The sequence below is a fragment of the Ailuropoda melanoleuca genome, chromosome 8, assembly GCF_002007445.2.
Source record: "Ailuropoda melanoleuca isolate Jingjing chromosome 8, ASM200744v2, whole genome shotgun sequence".
In the NCBI taxonomy this organism is placed as follows: Eukaryota; Metazoa; Chordata; class Mammalia; order Carnivora; family Ursidae; genus Ailuropoda; species Ailuropoda melanoleuca.
The window spans coordinates 77600541-77616870 of record NC_048225.1 but is presented as its reverse complement, the minus strand read 5'-3'; the positions used below and the strand labels follow the sequence as shown (position 1 = coordinate 77616870).

The 16330-nt window shown below is 41.2% G+C and overlaps 1 protein-coding gene across 4 annotated transcripts in view; it reads right to left on the bottom strand.

Moving 5' to 3' along the window:
* Positions 1 to 1689: 1689 nt before the first annotated feature.
* The window catches only part of ZBTB37 (zinc finger and BTB domain containing 37), a 25539-nt gene continuing 10898 nt past the window's right edge, over positions 1690 to 16330 (bottom strand). For all 4 annotated transcript variants that reach the window (XM_019797197.2, XM_034666754.1, XM_002916951.4 and 1 more), the window contains exon 4: positions 1690 to 15449. In XM_019797197.2, coding sequence (XP_019652756.1) covers positions 14961 to 15449 — 489 coding nt within the window. In that variant the 3' untranslated portion in view covers positions 1690 to 14960. The remainder of the gene's footprint in view (positions 15450 to 16330) is intronic.

Here is a 16330-nt window from a genome sequence, read left to right as displayed (position 1 = left end):
TTAAGGAATTTGGTTCATTTCACAGGGTCTGGCAGGAGTTCTCCCTCCTCAACTCTCCTCCTGAAGTAATCTGGCTTCAGGGCCAGAAACAGCCACTCTCCTTAGGAATTAAAGTGCATTTGTTCAGTAAAAGGGGGGTGAGGGGAGGTGTGGTTTACATTTAAGTGACAATGATTAAAAGAGGGTGGGGTGAGAGAAAATCCTATTCCTATATATAGGTATTTATAATTAAGGTCATAATAAAAACAGATATTCTCTAAGGAAATAAGATGCACGGACCCAGGCCAGCACCCTCAGGGATGGAGGACCGCTCGCCCGGCTCACTGACTTTTCTGAGGCATCTCTATTAATGGTGTAATAGCTTCAGATGAAAGACACAAACCTCAAATGTTTGTTTTTTCAAAGGGAAAAAACAGACTGATAGGTTCTTACAGTTTAAAATTCTACGTCATTCCCTTTCAGGGATAACAACATTTTAGAAATTGATTGTCTGTTTTAATATGAATCTTTGATTAGCAAGTTGTGAAAAAATGTTACCTAAGTTTGTCGCTTACAAATATCATGGTAGCCTTTAAAAAACGCAGGAAGACAGGGCATCAGCTGAGGGGAAGAGAAATTGTCCTATAATCTCTTCATTTGATAGCTACCACCAGAATCTTATTTTCTGACTATTTTCCTTGAAATCCTTTACTGTTTCTTGGGGGACAAACCCAAGAGTTTTCCAAAGAGAAGTAAATGCTACATTATTAGCTGTATGAAGAAGTGATGGGCTCAAGATGAGAAGGGGGAAATGGTCCTGGGTTCTGGCCTCTGAGTCCAGTGTGATCTGCTTTTCACAGTGACCAGTGGGAAGGCACAGTGCCAGGGACAGGTAGATGGGGGACAGCTGTCACCCACCATATAAGCACCATAGAGAACAGGTGGACAGATTTCTTTCAGACCACGTCCATCTGAAGGAAACCACATTTCAGATACCTTGACTTTTCTATCTTTGAACCCTCAGCCTTCTCTTCTCCTCTCAGGGGCAGCGTGAGTGGAGGATGCCAGAAAATCTAAGTGCTCTTCCAAATGTACTTCTCCCTTTACTCACTTATGCTGACATGCCGAAGATGGAGAGTTCTGGTTTTAAGATTTCGTAAAGGAGAGGCCTTCGGTTCCTTCCTGAATGGGCAGATCTCTTCAAGTTCTGCCCTTAGATCACAAAATAATGCAACGGGCTAAAACTGTGAACACAGACCAGAGCAGATAAAAAGGTGATGGACTGAGAACACATTTCTGTAGTTTGGGAATGTTTTTCTTTTGCTGAGTAGGGGGACGGGGAGGGTGGCGAAACTGTAATCAAACGTTCAGAAAGGACTCCTTAGAGGATGAAGAGTAATCAGGAAGCCAAGCCAGTAGGGCAGAGAACTTGACTGAGCTTCACAGTCCTGACAGAGAATTCCTGATAGGGGATTTGTTTCATTCCTTGCTTAAAATATAGAACAAGTTTAATATTCTGTACCATTACTTCCCTGTCCTCCTCGTCTACTCCCCCACTCCTCCCAGGAATCATAAAATCCAGTGCAGTGTGATTTGCATAAAGTTCAACAATGGTTCACAGTACTCCACAATCCTCCTCAGTCTGAAACCCTAACACCCTACTCTCTGGATGCGTGCAAGTCCCAAAGGCTACTGTTTTTCTATTCCACCCCATATCAAGAAGCCTTCATAAATTTTCTAAGGCATTGGAGGCATTGTCTCGAAAAGACATTGCAGCATTTACATGCGATGTAAACAGCCAGGCCTCCGTGTTATTTTAATGAAATTTCATAGCCTGATGCTACTTCAGTTCTCTGCACTGGCCAATCTTTCCTTCTAACCGATTTTTCTTCTTGAACACACCACATATTTGAAATGTAAAGTATCAGTTATTGTAGGGAATATATGAATGAACATTTCTATGGTGCCCAGAATTCTCTCAGAAAAGAGCCTGCTATATCTGAACTTGCTCTTAAACAAAAATTTCTATCATGGATGAGAAATCACTTGGTAGCTAGTCAGTTTGAATGGGGTGGGGGGGGTGTCTCACTTTTAAGGTACCATACAGTTCTCCCCTTCCCATGACCATGTGTGAAGTTGCCATGGACAGGCATTTTTACTGCCTGGGGTAGGAAGAAAGAAAGATATGGAACCTCATTTAGGAATTACTAGGTTAGGTCTCTGACATCCTGTAATAAAGATACTAAAATGACTCATTTCACATTTCATGTAAAATTCAGAAATATTTAAGCCTTAGCTAGTGCATTTCATTCACAAAAACAAACAAAAAACCCCAAAAACAAACAAACAAAAAAACCCAAGGAAAAGTGAAAGTTACTTTACATCGAAATCCCACTTAGAAGACAGTCTAAGAGACAAATAATGAAATGTATCACCATCACCCCCAGGAAGGATCCTTCTCTTTTTCCATTAACTTTAATAATGCTTCCTGTTTATTTTATAAATAGAAATCATCCTAGGTGGGTTGGGCTTGGCCCTTTTAATAAGTTCAAGTGCTCTATTTTAGCTAGCAGAATTGAGAAATCTCCACTCAAATCACATATGCAAAGAAACGAGGATTCTTGAGACCAGACTTTGAAAATCTGTTTTGCTTACTTACTCACACCTTGTATTTGGTATAGAGACGAAACTGGATGGATGGCGACATCTCTCCCCAGAATTGCTTTGATGACAAATGGATAATCCATTTTACCACCTGGGCCTTGGCCCACTTTAAACTCAGAGCCATGCTGGGGTATCAATGAAGGTATCTTAGGACACAAAAAGAATCAGATTGAGGTTATCCTGCTGAAGACCACTCAAGATTACCTGGCCAGTGACTCTCAACCTTGGCTGCCCACGAGAATCATCTGGGGAGCCTTTAAAGCCCAAGCTGCACAGCAGACCAATTCAACATGCGTGTCTGGCGGGGGCCCTAGGCAACAGTCATTTTTGACATGCCCCAGGTGATTCTAATATGCAGCCAAGATAGAAAACTACTGGCTTAGGTCAACTGGCCCTGTAATAAAAAGCATTCAGGGCAGTGTTCACTCAAGCCAGAGGGAAGAAAGGTAAGACTCCATGCTTCCTCTCAGATTCATACATTTAATATGTGCCCCAAAGACACGACCTAGGCATTTCTCACTTTTTTGCTTTGTTTTTAAGTAAATCACTTTGGCTGTAACAGGTCACACTGCCAACAGTAAATTTCGGATTTAGGTAAGTCTGCACTTAAGTATGCGTTATAGCAAAACAGCGGGGGACAGGCCTATAACAGACTTGGCACAAAAAGATAAGCCAGAGGGAAGAAGTTTCCTAAGCAGGAGTTAATTCCTGAGTCTAGGATATTAGAATGGCTTATAGGCTGACAATTATTCTACAGTTAGAATAACAATAACTGGGCAGCTCTTTCTGCCCAGGGGTCCTGTCCCTGTGCTTTAAGAAACACACACACACACACAGAGAGAGAGAGAGAGAGAGAGAGAGAGAGAGAGAGAGAAAAGAAAGGAAGAGAAACAGGAGCTGTTGTGAGTAGACTCACATGATCTCCCGCCTCATCTCCCTCCAGGACTCATGCTGTATTCAGGCAGAGGTGAATAGATCAGGGCTCACCTAAGAGTAATGCCTGTCTCATTATCTGGAATTTCACATGAATCATCGCTTGCCCTTCCCAGTCACCAGGGAAGCAAATACTTAACCAGCTAGTACCTAAACACAGAGGTCAACCTCTAAACACGTGAAAACAGATCATGCTCTCATTCTCACTCCTAACCCGAGAATATTAGATGTTAAAACCAGCCAGTGCCTGAGAATGAAAAGGTGGAAAGGGCCACAGGAGATCTGTGAAAGGGCCAAGAGTCCTTCCTAACCTAGAACATGTGTTCAAAATGTAGGTAGCCTGACATGGCTCAGTGTACCAGCGCCCCAAACAGTAAGTCAGCTGAGTGTCACAACCAGATTTAAAGATTAGGTGGTGTGCCTCGTGGCAGTTTATTACTGAAACTCAATTTTCTGACACTCACAACACTCAAGCAAAGCCATGTTGACTACTGTAACAGCACAGGCATTAAAAACAGGAATATCTCTTTGGACTGACTAAAAGCAAAACAAGTCATCCAAAATCCCATGTCACGCATCCCTCTGTGTCAAGATACTGGCAGAAGGCTCAGCATCGGGAAAATATGGTTAAGCATCTGGCCCCCCAGTCATGGACTACAAATGGCAATTAACAAAAAAACAGCTCAGGAGTCAAACAAAATTTTCACATCATTAAAAGGGGTTTGGTGCATCTTTTAAAAAAAAAACCAGAAAGATTCCACATGCACTGGCTACTCTTGCCAAATAGAAGCCAGCAGATAAGAGCAGTAAACCGAAGCATTCTGACACCGTTTGATTTGGACACCGGAGCTAAGGAGCAACATCTGTACGTGACCAGGAGAACTGTGACACTTCGACCTCTAGACTGTGTGTCTGCTTTCCTTCACTTGCTACGAAAACACACTCTTTCTTCAGCCAAGTGCTCAGAGGTAGAGGAGCTGAAGCGAGTACAAGAGGACGAGGTGGACAGTGGCCGAGGGACGCCGCTTCCTGCCCGGAGGGCTACAGGGCGATCTTGGAAGATGCTCAGTCTTCAGTGGGAGGTAGACTATTCTACATGGACTTATCTGCCTTCATCAGACACCTTTCACTCACACACTCACACACACACACACACACACACACACACACACACACACACAGAGCTGGCAACTCGCAATAAAATTGCAACTTGCAGCAACAGCACGCCTACCCCAACAGCTCCTTTCACTCTCAATTTGATATGAAACCCCAGCTCTTCTCAGGTAGATGCAAGCCAACTTTGTTATTTTGAGGTCCCCCCTTATGCCAGGATTTTTTAAACACACATTTCACTTTAACACCTACATCTTTTTGTCTCTAAACAACAGCTACACTAAGTGGGTGCAATGTGTTATAACATCTTTATAAATAGAAAGTGCAAGAAATAATTTTCTTAGCCAAAATACAAAGCAACAAAAAGCTCTCATAGCCTACTATGTCAAGAATTTGATTTTTTAGAATCAAGGATACAGCTAACAAATACTTCTAATGCTACCAAGGTCATAGCAGATGAGTAAATATATTTATAAACATACCTTTATGAAAAAAGATATTATGAAAATAGCCAAACTTCCCACAAAAGTTATTTGCATGAACTATGTTTAGTATACCACTCTGTGTTCAATGCACATGCATATACAATTGAGTTATACTAGTGTTATTTTTATTGGGCCAGTTTTCCAAAAAGAAAACAGGCTCATTTTTTTTTTTAAAACTTCAAGTTACATGATTTAAAATCATTTTTTGTAAAAATATTAGAAATACCATATAAATCCTAAATATCTCTGCTATCTGACTGATAGCTGTTCTAGACGTAGAATTCAGCCACGCTCTCAGTGACCCCTGCTTGAGCGTCTCGGCTTCCAGAGGACACACATTTTAAGCTTTGTTCCCGGTGTTTTAACTCTGCTTCTGCTGTGGTTCTCAGAGAACCACTACCGCGAGGCCTCTATTACTTTATAGGAAACTCAGTAGATCATCTTCAAATATGCCACGAACATCTGCTTTAAGACGGAGCTACGAGCAGAAATCTGAGCCCTAAGCAATCTCTATTCCTGCTGGGCGCTGTGACCGGCCTGAGACGCTGGAAAGACTCGGTACGTTCTCAGTCTACAGGTTCCCTTCCTTCTGACTCTGTTCTCTTCTGCACATTAAGACCACAGTACTTCCTCCTCGTACCACCAGCAGAGGATTTCAAACATAAGTGCCACAGAGGATCTAGAGGAGGGCCCGAAGAACTATCCCATACAGAACGAGAGACTTCGCCATAGATCACCGTAAGATTTTTCTTTCCCTGGGAATATAGTTTCAAAGCTTCTGTCACAAAAAGCAGACTTTGAGGTACATCAGAGCGGAAATGTGGATCAAAAAGAAAATGTTAAGGCGCGTTTGTTCTTATTCATTGAAATCTGCCCCAATCCTTATATGATAAAATCTAATCTTGATGCCTAAATGCCTCAAACATTTCATTCCTGGCTGTCCAACTACAAATGCCCAAGTCTTTTCCCCTTCCCAGCATTTTGTAGAGCCCTAGATTAAGCCTTCAGCCCCGAGTACCCTTTCCTGTGTCTGCAATTCCTGAGGCCTGACCTAAGGAACACAGACCTCTTCACTCTCTGATACCTGCGGATGACCAGCAAGAAGCCTCACAGCTAATTCTCCAGGTACCCACTGCCCATGGAAGGGAGAGATAATCCCAAATCTTTCTTCTCTTACAAAGCATATTGCCTTGGGGATGATCATTTCTAGAGCAGAACTTATTCTCTGCCCATATTTCTTCTGTCACAGCAAGAGTCTAACTAGTATAAGCCAGCAGGAGTTTAAATAAAGCACCCTAAATCTGACAAAAATCCTAACAGTTCGATGATCTGTTAGCTTAGATGACAGGTTGACAGCATCTGCTAATTTTAAAGGATTAACAACATATTAAATTGAGCAATGAATTTTCCCATAAGAAAGGTGATAAAAACGGGATGTTCTAGCACAGAGCAGTGCCTGGGGGGGGGGTGTGCTGGCAGGAAAGGTGGGACTAGGGCAGCGCAGGCAAAGCTTTCATTTACCTCAAGAACACGATCCACGCAGCCACTCATCAGAAACTCCCGTTGAAAGAGATTTAGTAGCCGTATGAATTTTCCATACCACAGGAGTTTTTGCCTATTTGTAAACTTAAATACAGCTGACATCTCTAACAAATAAGCTTCTGTAACAGCAAGCTTTTCCTCCCTCTGGAGTACTTCCGGCTCAGTAGGTACAGTTACTGTAGCTTCACAGAAAAAAAACAAAAAAACCACCAAAACAGCAAATGCTCACAACTTGGAACAAAAGAAAAGTGAAATGGAAATTTTGCTCTAAGATAAATGAAACTCAGGGGGTGGGTAGCTAATGAAACCTGTTGCGGGTATTTGTCTCATTCTCCTTCTAGCTCCATGACTGACCCATGGTAGACATCGTAAGTGGTTCCTATGGCACAAACAACTAACCCAAATGAGTGAACACCGGAGAAATCAATCACCTAATGCTACCTACAACAGATGAAAGTGGTCCCAAATCCCTGACACACATGCCATCAAGTGGTAAGGTATTTCCTCTCCCCTTGAATCTGGGCTGACCAGTGCCTCCTCTGACCAGCGGTGTCCAGTGGTGACTCTATGATAGCTCTAAGCCTGGCCTTAGAAGGCCTGGCACCTTCTCCCAGCCTCTTAGAGGCCTGAGCTGCCATTCAGTAAGTCTGACTGCCCCGATGGAGAGACCACATGGAAAGTCCCTGAGACTCCAGAGGGCGAGAGGAGGCCTGCTGAGCCCCATCTTCTAGCCCTCCCTCAAGGTGTCAGGCATGTGAGATCAGCACGGACACCACAGACCAGTCCCACCACCTGCTGAATACTACCAGGTGGCCTCAGTCATCACTACAGGGACAAGAGAATTGCCTAGATGAGCCTTTCCTGAATTTCTGATTCACAACCTCACAAGATATAGAAAATTGTTGTTTTAGGTCACTATGGTTTAGGGCAGTTTGTTACAAAACTGGATATATGGGAACGCTATCTTTTGGTTTTTGCCTTGGTGGTAACTTGAACTGATTCACAATTAGACCTATCAAATGGGCGACTCCTGAAACAATGGGCAATACCTCCAGAAAATATTCACCATTCAACATCTCCTCAGAGACATTATCTTTTGAAGAAATCTTCCAATCATGCTTTGTTGAGTTAAAAATTCAATGAAAGCAGTACTGTTACTGGCTATTGTTTATTCTAGTTCACCCCAACTCTTTAAGTAAACAGAGTCAATATGATGTAGTGGAGAGAGTCTGGGCTTTGGAAGCAGATTGGAAAAGGCTGGGTCTGCAATTTATTCATTGGGTAACTCTGGGCTCCTCAGTTTCTTCATCTATAAAATGTGGCATAATTACACCTCTTAAAGGCAACACAGTCTAGTAGAGTGTCAACTCTCGTGTCAGACTGCCTGGGTCAACCTCTCTGTGCCTCAGTTTCTCCCTCTCTAAAGTGAAGAGCATAACTGTCTACCCTAATGGGACTGTCGTAAGGATTAGGCGAGTTACCCAATGCGAAACACATGGCTCTGTGCCTGGCACACAGTAAGCAGTCAAAAGAATTCAACTATCTTTAGTTCTACCCTTATTACCTCACAGGATTATTCTGAGGACTAACTGTGATTATGCCACTAAAGCACTTCGTACAGTCAGTTCTGTCCCCTTCTCTTTGATCTCTGTGGTGAAAAGTGCAGGCTTTTAAAAAGCATACATCCAGACTCCAACCAAGTGGACTCAGGACTCTCAAGTATAGGAAGCCACATCTACACTATGTCTACAATCAATTTTGTTATATAAATTCCAAGCACACGACCTGGTACCAAAAAATACTTAATATTTACTTTATGGAACAGATTTTCCTGTATGCTACTTATCACTTAAGATAAGTGATTTCACAGAATAGGAAACATTTTCCCACAAGAAACTCTGACTTTTGGCCTTACCGATTAATTCAGATTCTAAGATTCACAGTATATTAAATTGTGCTGTTGTCCATGTAAGATGCTGCCCATATTTCTCCCTTAACTGGATGGTGAATTCTAGCCTCCTCAACAGGACTTACTAAGTAGACATGAAAGAAGCATTAGAAGAGTTTTATTTTTCATGAACTGCTCTGCCTTTGTAACTTAGCTCTGTCGTTTAGGTGAGTGAGCCAGCCCTTCTTAACTGTATCAAGATGGGAAGTCTTTGTTATAGAGATAGAGGGAAGATGTGAGAGAAGAAATTTATTCACGTATGGACTCTGTGAAAACACTGTACATTCCCAGTAATAATTGCCTTTTAAGTCACTGCTGTTCCTCGCAGTTGAGGGAGAAGGTAGTCTGCCTATACGAGAAAACATATCTTCCAGGTTTTGATACCACTGCTGCTGTCAGTAATTACATCTTTGGAATGTAACTAAGTCAGGTGTTTAAAAGGACTCATAATATCCAACTCTGGCTTGTCCCGAGCAAGAAAACCTACCTACTGCAAAGTGAAAAGACCGGTCCTGGGAAAAGCACTACCTAAAAATGAGAAGACTGAAAACAGAGAAACAGACTCTAGAAAGCAAAGAAGGCAAAACATAAGACTGGTGATTATCAAAGAAATCACAACGCTGGGCGAACAACACTGTTTTCAATGCATTCACGTAGAAATGACAACTACTTCCTAGACCTCACGCGGACCTGGAGGCAGATGGTTTTTCGGGCTCTTTAAATTCAATTGCTTTCACAAGTTCTATATCCCAGATTAATCAGAATCCCAAATTAATCAGAAAAGCAACACTCCAAAATCTCAAGAGCCCTGGATTACTCTAAGTGCTTCTAAGACAAGGCAGTTCAAACCGAGGCGAATATTCTGGAACTTTACAGGTCTGGATTATCTATTACTCATAGGACATATATAAAACTTACTGATATCAACGTAGAAAAAGGGAACTTTAAGAATAAAATGCCTAGTAGAGAGGTGCCGTACTGGAAGTTAGGTCACTCATCTGAACTTGGTATGTGTTGGTTGAGCTGACAACAAAGTACGAATCTAATTCACTGCATTGTGTCAGCATGGCCTAGAACATTCTGTCCTGATAACTTCAACTCAGAAGTCTATGCATGGTTTCCATATGTGGAACAATTATACTCTCCTCTTGCAAAGAATTCTGTTTATAATCATCCTAACATTTTCCATTTTTTGCACATCTGGCATAAAAAATCTATTTGAGCAGTAAGAAGGAAGAGAGAGCAAATAAATAATGGCCCAGTATATATTTAGAAAAATGACAGTAACAGAAATTGTAAGATGGGTCTAAGAGGAATTTGAAATCCTCTGAGATTTCATTATGTTTTAAAACATTCACTGGAAAAAGAAATGAAGGGAAGAAGATTTGGCTTTCTACTACTCCACATGGAACAGAGTGAGTTTGAGGAAATGAAAATGAAGATTTGTAGTACAGGGAAACGGTAGAGGTTTCTAATCTAGAAAGACAGTATTTTGGGTAAGAATCAAACCACTTATTCATAACAGAAGTTAATTTTTAATACTAATGGGAAAAAATTCATTCTTGCCATCATTATGCAAATCAGTTCAAGTGATCTCAGAGGAATGACAAAACTTATAAAAACAATTTCTTTTTTACAGTATTTTATGTAAACATGGTACTCATTTAATCCTACGTTATTATGCATGGGAATTATTTTTTAAATTACTTTGTTACATCTGTAACTACCATCCTAAACTTTAATCTACCTGCACCTTTAAGGCAAGGACAGATCATAAGGCTATTCTAAATGCTTTTAAAGCAATGGGAATCATTAAGAAGGAACACAAAGAGGGTTACGAGAAAAAGATCTAGAAAAAGATGGCAAGCTCTTTAAAAAAACTGATGCATACATGGCAACATGAATTTAAAACCTCAACCAAACTATTAAAAAGACAAAATGGCAGAAGTGACAAATTTGGGGGTCATTCTTTCAAACCTAATTCTGGAGTTAGCAAACTTTTCTGTCAAGTGACAAACAGTACATTTTTGGGCTTTGCTGGTCATGTGGTCTGAGTCCCAAGCACTCGACCTCGCCATCACAGTAGAAACAATACCTGAAGAACAGGTGTGGCCCCATTCTACCATCACTTTCTTTAGGCAAACAGATGGCCTCAGGATTGGGCCCTGGGGGCTGCAGTCCGCTGAACCCTGATCTAATTCATGAAGTCTAGGAATATTCTTTGCTAAGGGGCAACCTCTCAAACCCAGGGGTTTACCTGACTTAATAGCTTGGTGTCCTTTTTCTAAATCTCAGCAACTAAAATACTTCCATATTGTGCACCCTTGCCCAAACGGCAAAGGTGAAGAGCCCCGTTTTCAAAGATGAGTTCAATAAAGACCTCTCTGTTATGCCTTAAACCAGTAAGTAGATAAGAAGAAGAGCGGTGGAGGAAGAGAAAACAAACAAACAAACAAACAACAAACCACCTGTCTGCTGGATCTTAAGAGAGAAAAACTTCCAGGATTCCAGCCCCTTCCTGATTAAATGCCTTTCACCAGGATTAAGAAGACTGCTGTCTTTGATTTAATTTCCTTTCCATTACCTGTTGTTTTTATTTCTTTAAATTAGATCTTCCAAACAAAATATAATTTTTACTAGTTAAAAGAAATTTAGTGTCAAGTAACAGCTAAAATTTTTTTAAAGTTATTTCCTGACCACAGACTACTCAGCTAAGGATGAAGTTCACTATTTCACTCTTCCTTCCGACCCCTTCCAACCAAGGCCAGATTTCAACTATGAAGGTGGGAGGAGAATGGTTTATTCCTATCCTCACAACATCTTTGGAAACTGTTTCACTGATATAGAAGGAACTGGAAACATTTAAAAATACCAAAAACCAAAATAACAAGAAAACTTTCCTCAACTGCTATCTCCCTTCTTTTCCAATCCTTATCCTTTAGGAACAAACTTATTTTAACTTATTCAGGATTAGATTTAACCGTCTGGTACAATGATGGCTTGGGGGTAGTTGGCAAATTACATAAAATAAAACTCAACTTGGTTCAGAGGTAAATATGGTTCTGAGTAAAGAGAGAACAAGTCATTAGAAAGAGCCTTTCTGCCTAAGTACAGTGTTCCTGTTCATGCCAATGCTATATTTATATACTGGCATCAGAGTTCAGAGAGAATAAAAGGTACCTCTTAGAATGAAAACAGATTAATATACTGCCATCTCTCTCTTTTGCTGAGAATATTCGGTAGCTCCTTTGCTGTTAAGTGCCATTCAACAAATGAAAACGGTCCCAGTGTTTGCTATTTCATGGCATTAAAGTACTTAATGATGATTTAGCTCTCACTGCTAATGCAGTTCCCTTCACAAGGTGACATGTGCAAGTTAAGATTTGGTAATGAGTTTTCGGCATTAGCTAAAGTCCATTTAGTACATCCTTACGAGAGGTATCCTCTGTGCACACACCAATACAGCTATTCATTAATGTCGATAGAACACTACTAACTCCTATGACCCTACAGTGATGTTAGCTAAGAACTAGGACAATATCACAGTGAACCTGGATAAGAATCTTGGATAGTTATTTAGAATAATAATATCTTTTCTGGCTAACATGGAAATTGCTTTCAGAAACTTTAATTTGTTTAAAAGCTAGCCTGGCTTGAATGTTCACGAATTTCACGGCTCTGGGCTAGGCCAATTAAGAGGCGAGAACCAGCAAACGTGATTGTGCTGCTGGGGTCCCAGAAGACCAGGTAGCACTCTATTCACAGTATCAATACAGCAAGAATCTATGACAAGTGAATGAAAAGGGAAGGGAACCCACCACACACTCCCAGCATTTCCACATCTACTGAACAGTCCCTACTTCGTGTCAAAGGTTTGTTGCTAATCCCCGCTGGGGTAACGACAAATGCTGCGAAGCTTCTCTTGACGAAGATTACTGCACGTCACCTTTACAATTTGGTAATAGTTTAAAAAAGCTCTATTTTCTCACAGGAAATCTAAGAAACTAACAAAGCATAAAGAACTTTCCAGCATACTACTTCTCAAAAGTGGGATGGACTTAACATTTTTTTGGTAGGCTTAAAAGCTCCATCGACAGCAGCATATTCTGTACTTCTCGTCTTTCTGCCTATTCGGTAATGGCCAAATCTGTCCATGCACAGCGGTGATGACCAGCTCAAAGGTTTCCCTAAAGATTTTAGTCTAATTTCAAGTCCACTTCTATGCCACAGAGCATAGCTGGTCCCTAAGATGGCCCTATCATGCTGTTCCCCAACTAAAGAGAGAATGCCCTAGTCTATGTCTCTGAAAGACAACAGACAAAAGATGCTTGGACAGATCATGTAAGGGTAGGCTCTTACCAAACGGTAGCATCATTACATTCTTATTAAAAGACGCATTTCTACGTTTTTCCGGAAGAGAAAATAACCACTCTCCAGTGACATGGAGCAGCTTTATGTGTATGTACAATTTGCAGATTGCTTGAGAGTTACTCTCTGCACTCTAACTTCCTATCATCAAAGAAATGCCATTCTTTTCTACCCACCTTTCCACATACCACAAAGCATTCTCAAAGGGGAGCATGCTACTAACATTCTCACAAATGGCTCACCAGTGCAGACATGACCAGCCCCGCCCCAGATCTCTTTTACAATCATCTATGCCTCTGCACCAAAATAACTGCAAACCACTGCATATTTAAATACTCTTAAAACATTAATGATCAATCAGGAGAAGGTATGGATTTTTCTCTTTTCTGTTTGCACTGTAAGCATCACCTTGCCCGCACCCCTTACTAATCCTCCTTCATTCTCGAATGCGAGACAGGGCATCTAAAACTCTACACGTTTGGTAAATTTTTTCTCTCAGTGCTGGATTAAGAATCTCAGAAATCCCCAGAATTACCAAGAAGGTCCCTTGAAGTTTTAAAAAATCTTAGGAATGATTAAGTAACCAAACCTGATCAAAACTGATCCCTTGATCAATTTATTGCAACATGATTGTGCATGATGCTTTCTGGTGAATGCCCTGTAGTGTATTATTAAAAAGCAAAGCTCTTGGAGTCACCAGCAATTTGCTGATGGTGGGTTCATGAATTACTAGGTTTGCAGACACGAGTCATGGATTTAGTGAGGTTCTTCTATTGGCTTGAAAATATACACTATTACATATGTAAAAGGAAATGGAATTGTGGTTGCAATAAGAACCATAGTGTTGAATTTCTTCAACCACAATATTGCAGAAAAAATGTGTTTAAAACTTCATATAAAAGTTATCAAATATGGAGACCTGTAGATTTAAAAATACAGTCCAGGCTCATTTCACTGGAAAGTGACATTTTTGATGTATAATATTGCTGTTATGTGAAAGGAGGAGCCAGAGAGACTGGATGAAACTTTGGTACTCAGCCTAACACATTAATTCATCTGGACTAGAGCCATTTCCTAACACCCAAAGATATTTAAGCGCTGTGGTGTACAATACCGACCAGGAAGTTGCAGTACTCTGTGCCATCTGACATTTGCACAAAAATCCCACTTCCGTCCCTGCTCCCGTCTTCCTCAATAGGATACTCAAGCCCCCTAAGGTAGCAGAACCTACTGCGAACACTGCTGCTCAGCTCACTTCTAGTTGCCTGAAGTGCTTCAGGGGATGCTGCCCACTAGAACAGCGCTCCAAGATGGCAGCTTACGTGAAACAATCAGGCAAAGTATCAGATGCCTAATCAGAGCAAAGATAAGGTCTAACCTTTCAAAACAGTAAGAACCACCAGGATACTTTCTTTTTTTCTTCAAACGTGAAACTGCATGTTCTGGCAGGGAAGGAAGAGGAGAGAAATGTCTCCTCCCTGTCACCATCATGACTTCCTTCTCTCTTGTGGCTGGCTGGTTCAGATGACCAAGGCTCCTGCTGTTTTTTTAGATCCGGGCAATTACAGCCATCAGGATGATATGGACCAAAGTACAGTGTTCAAACATGACTGGTAGATAAATGACCATTTATCATTGTTTTGTTAAAAAATTTTTTTCTTATAAAGTTAACAAACCAAGGCTGTTGATCCCTGAATTAGAAAGTTGATTTGCTTGATTATTTTCCAAAGTATGAGGTGGGAAGGAGGAGGGGAAGAGCCTCTCGTGCTTCTGTGCATGTTGCTGACCCTCTAGTTTGGCAACATCTTGGGGGCATCTTCCGATCTAGTGATGCGGCATTTTGTAAATCTAAGTACCAGCCCACGGCCCTGATGCTGGCTGCTGACGGCCCAAAGGGGAAGAGGGTCTGCCCCCTCCCCCTCGATGTTTCAATCTGGCCCAGTGGTGGACACAGAGCCCTGGGCAGTTTCCCCAGGAGCAACTGTCTCTTCCTGGGAAGGTGACTCTTCCTCAGCTTGTCCTCGAGATGTGACAGTTGTTTCAGGGGAGATGCTGTGGGGCCCCTCCAGGGGTATACAGCCAGGGTGGTTTTTGCGAAAGTGCTGATTCAAGATGGCCTGGAAGGGGAAACTTTTGCCACAAACGTGACAGTGGAAGGGTTTGTTGCCTGTGTGCTTGCGGATGTGATACTCCAGCTGATCTTTCCGGGTGTACTTCTTGCCACACATGCGGCAGACGAATGGCGTGATCCCCATGTGCAGGCGCATGTGGCGGTCCAGGCTACCCTTCTGGTTGAAAGACTTGGCGCAGTAGATGCAGGTGAGACGGGGGTTGTACCGGAACCACCGCTCAGATACTTCTTGCTCTCGGAGATACTCCACGTAGCCACTTACTCCCATCATTGCGGACTCTTCTACCTGTGCCAGGTGAGGAAAGCAAGAAAGAACACCTATGCTTAAGTGTACGTATTAAAGGAGATCAAATCTCTTTTTACCTCTCATACTAAGCCACATGCTTATTTTTAGGAAAGATCTGAATAGGAAATTAATTACTACAAAAAAGTAAAGATGTTAACATAATAATTAAAATAATCTGAGGAGAAAAAAAATAAAAAAAAAATAATAATCCGAGGAAACTCTATTCCATTTCTTTAAAAGAGCAAGATAGTAGAGTTACTTGGGCTAACAAACAGCATGCTCATTGAACTCGCACTGAATGCTGTATTTTACAGTGACAGGAGAACCTGAGGCCGCTCATACCATCCTCTTGGACTCTGAACATTTGTGCAGGTCCTTAGGCAGGGCTGGTCCAATATACCTTCTGTGATGGTGGGAATGTTCTATAACCTGTACCATCTCATGTAATAGCTCCTACCCATATGTGGCTCTTAAGCATTTGTAATATGGCTAGTGCAACTAAGGAACTGAATTTTTAATTTTAATTGCTTTCAATTAATTAAAATTTAAACTTAAATAGCCACATGTGACATGGCCAATGATAATAATATCTGATGGTACAGAATACATTATGTATGGCAAACACATCATAAATTCGATTTGTGGCATTATCATTAATGCCAAAATCTAATCCTACAGTAACTACCTTTATAAAAGATACACAATTTGTCAGTAACAGTATTTCTTTACCCAAAAATATTTTAGTGCCATACCAACATACATGATCTTCATTCTAAAGACTACTCAAATTGTAACTGACCTCAGAGCAAATTGGCAGAAGAGGTGGGAAAGGAAACCAGACTGAGATATGGATTTACTAACTTGGTTATTCCTTTTTTTTT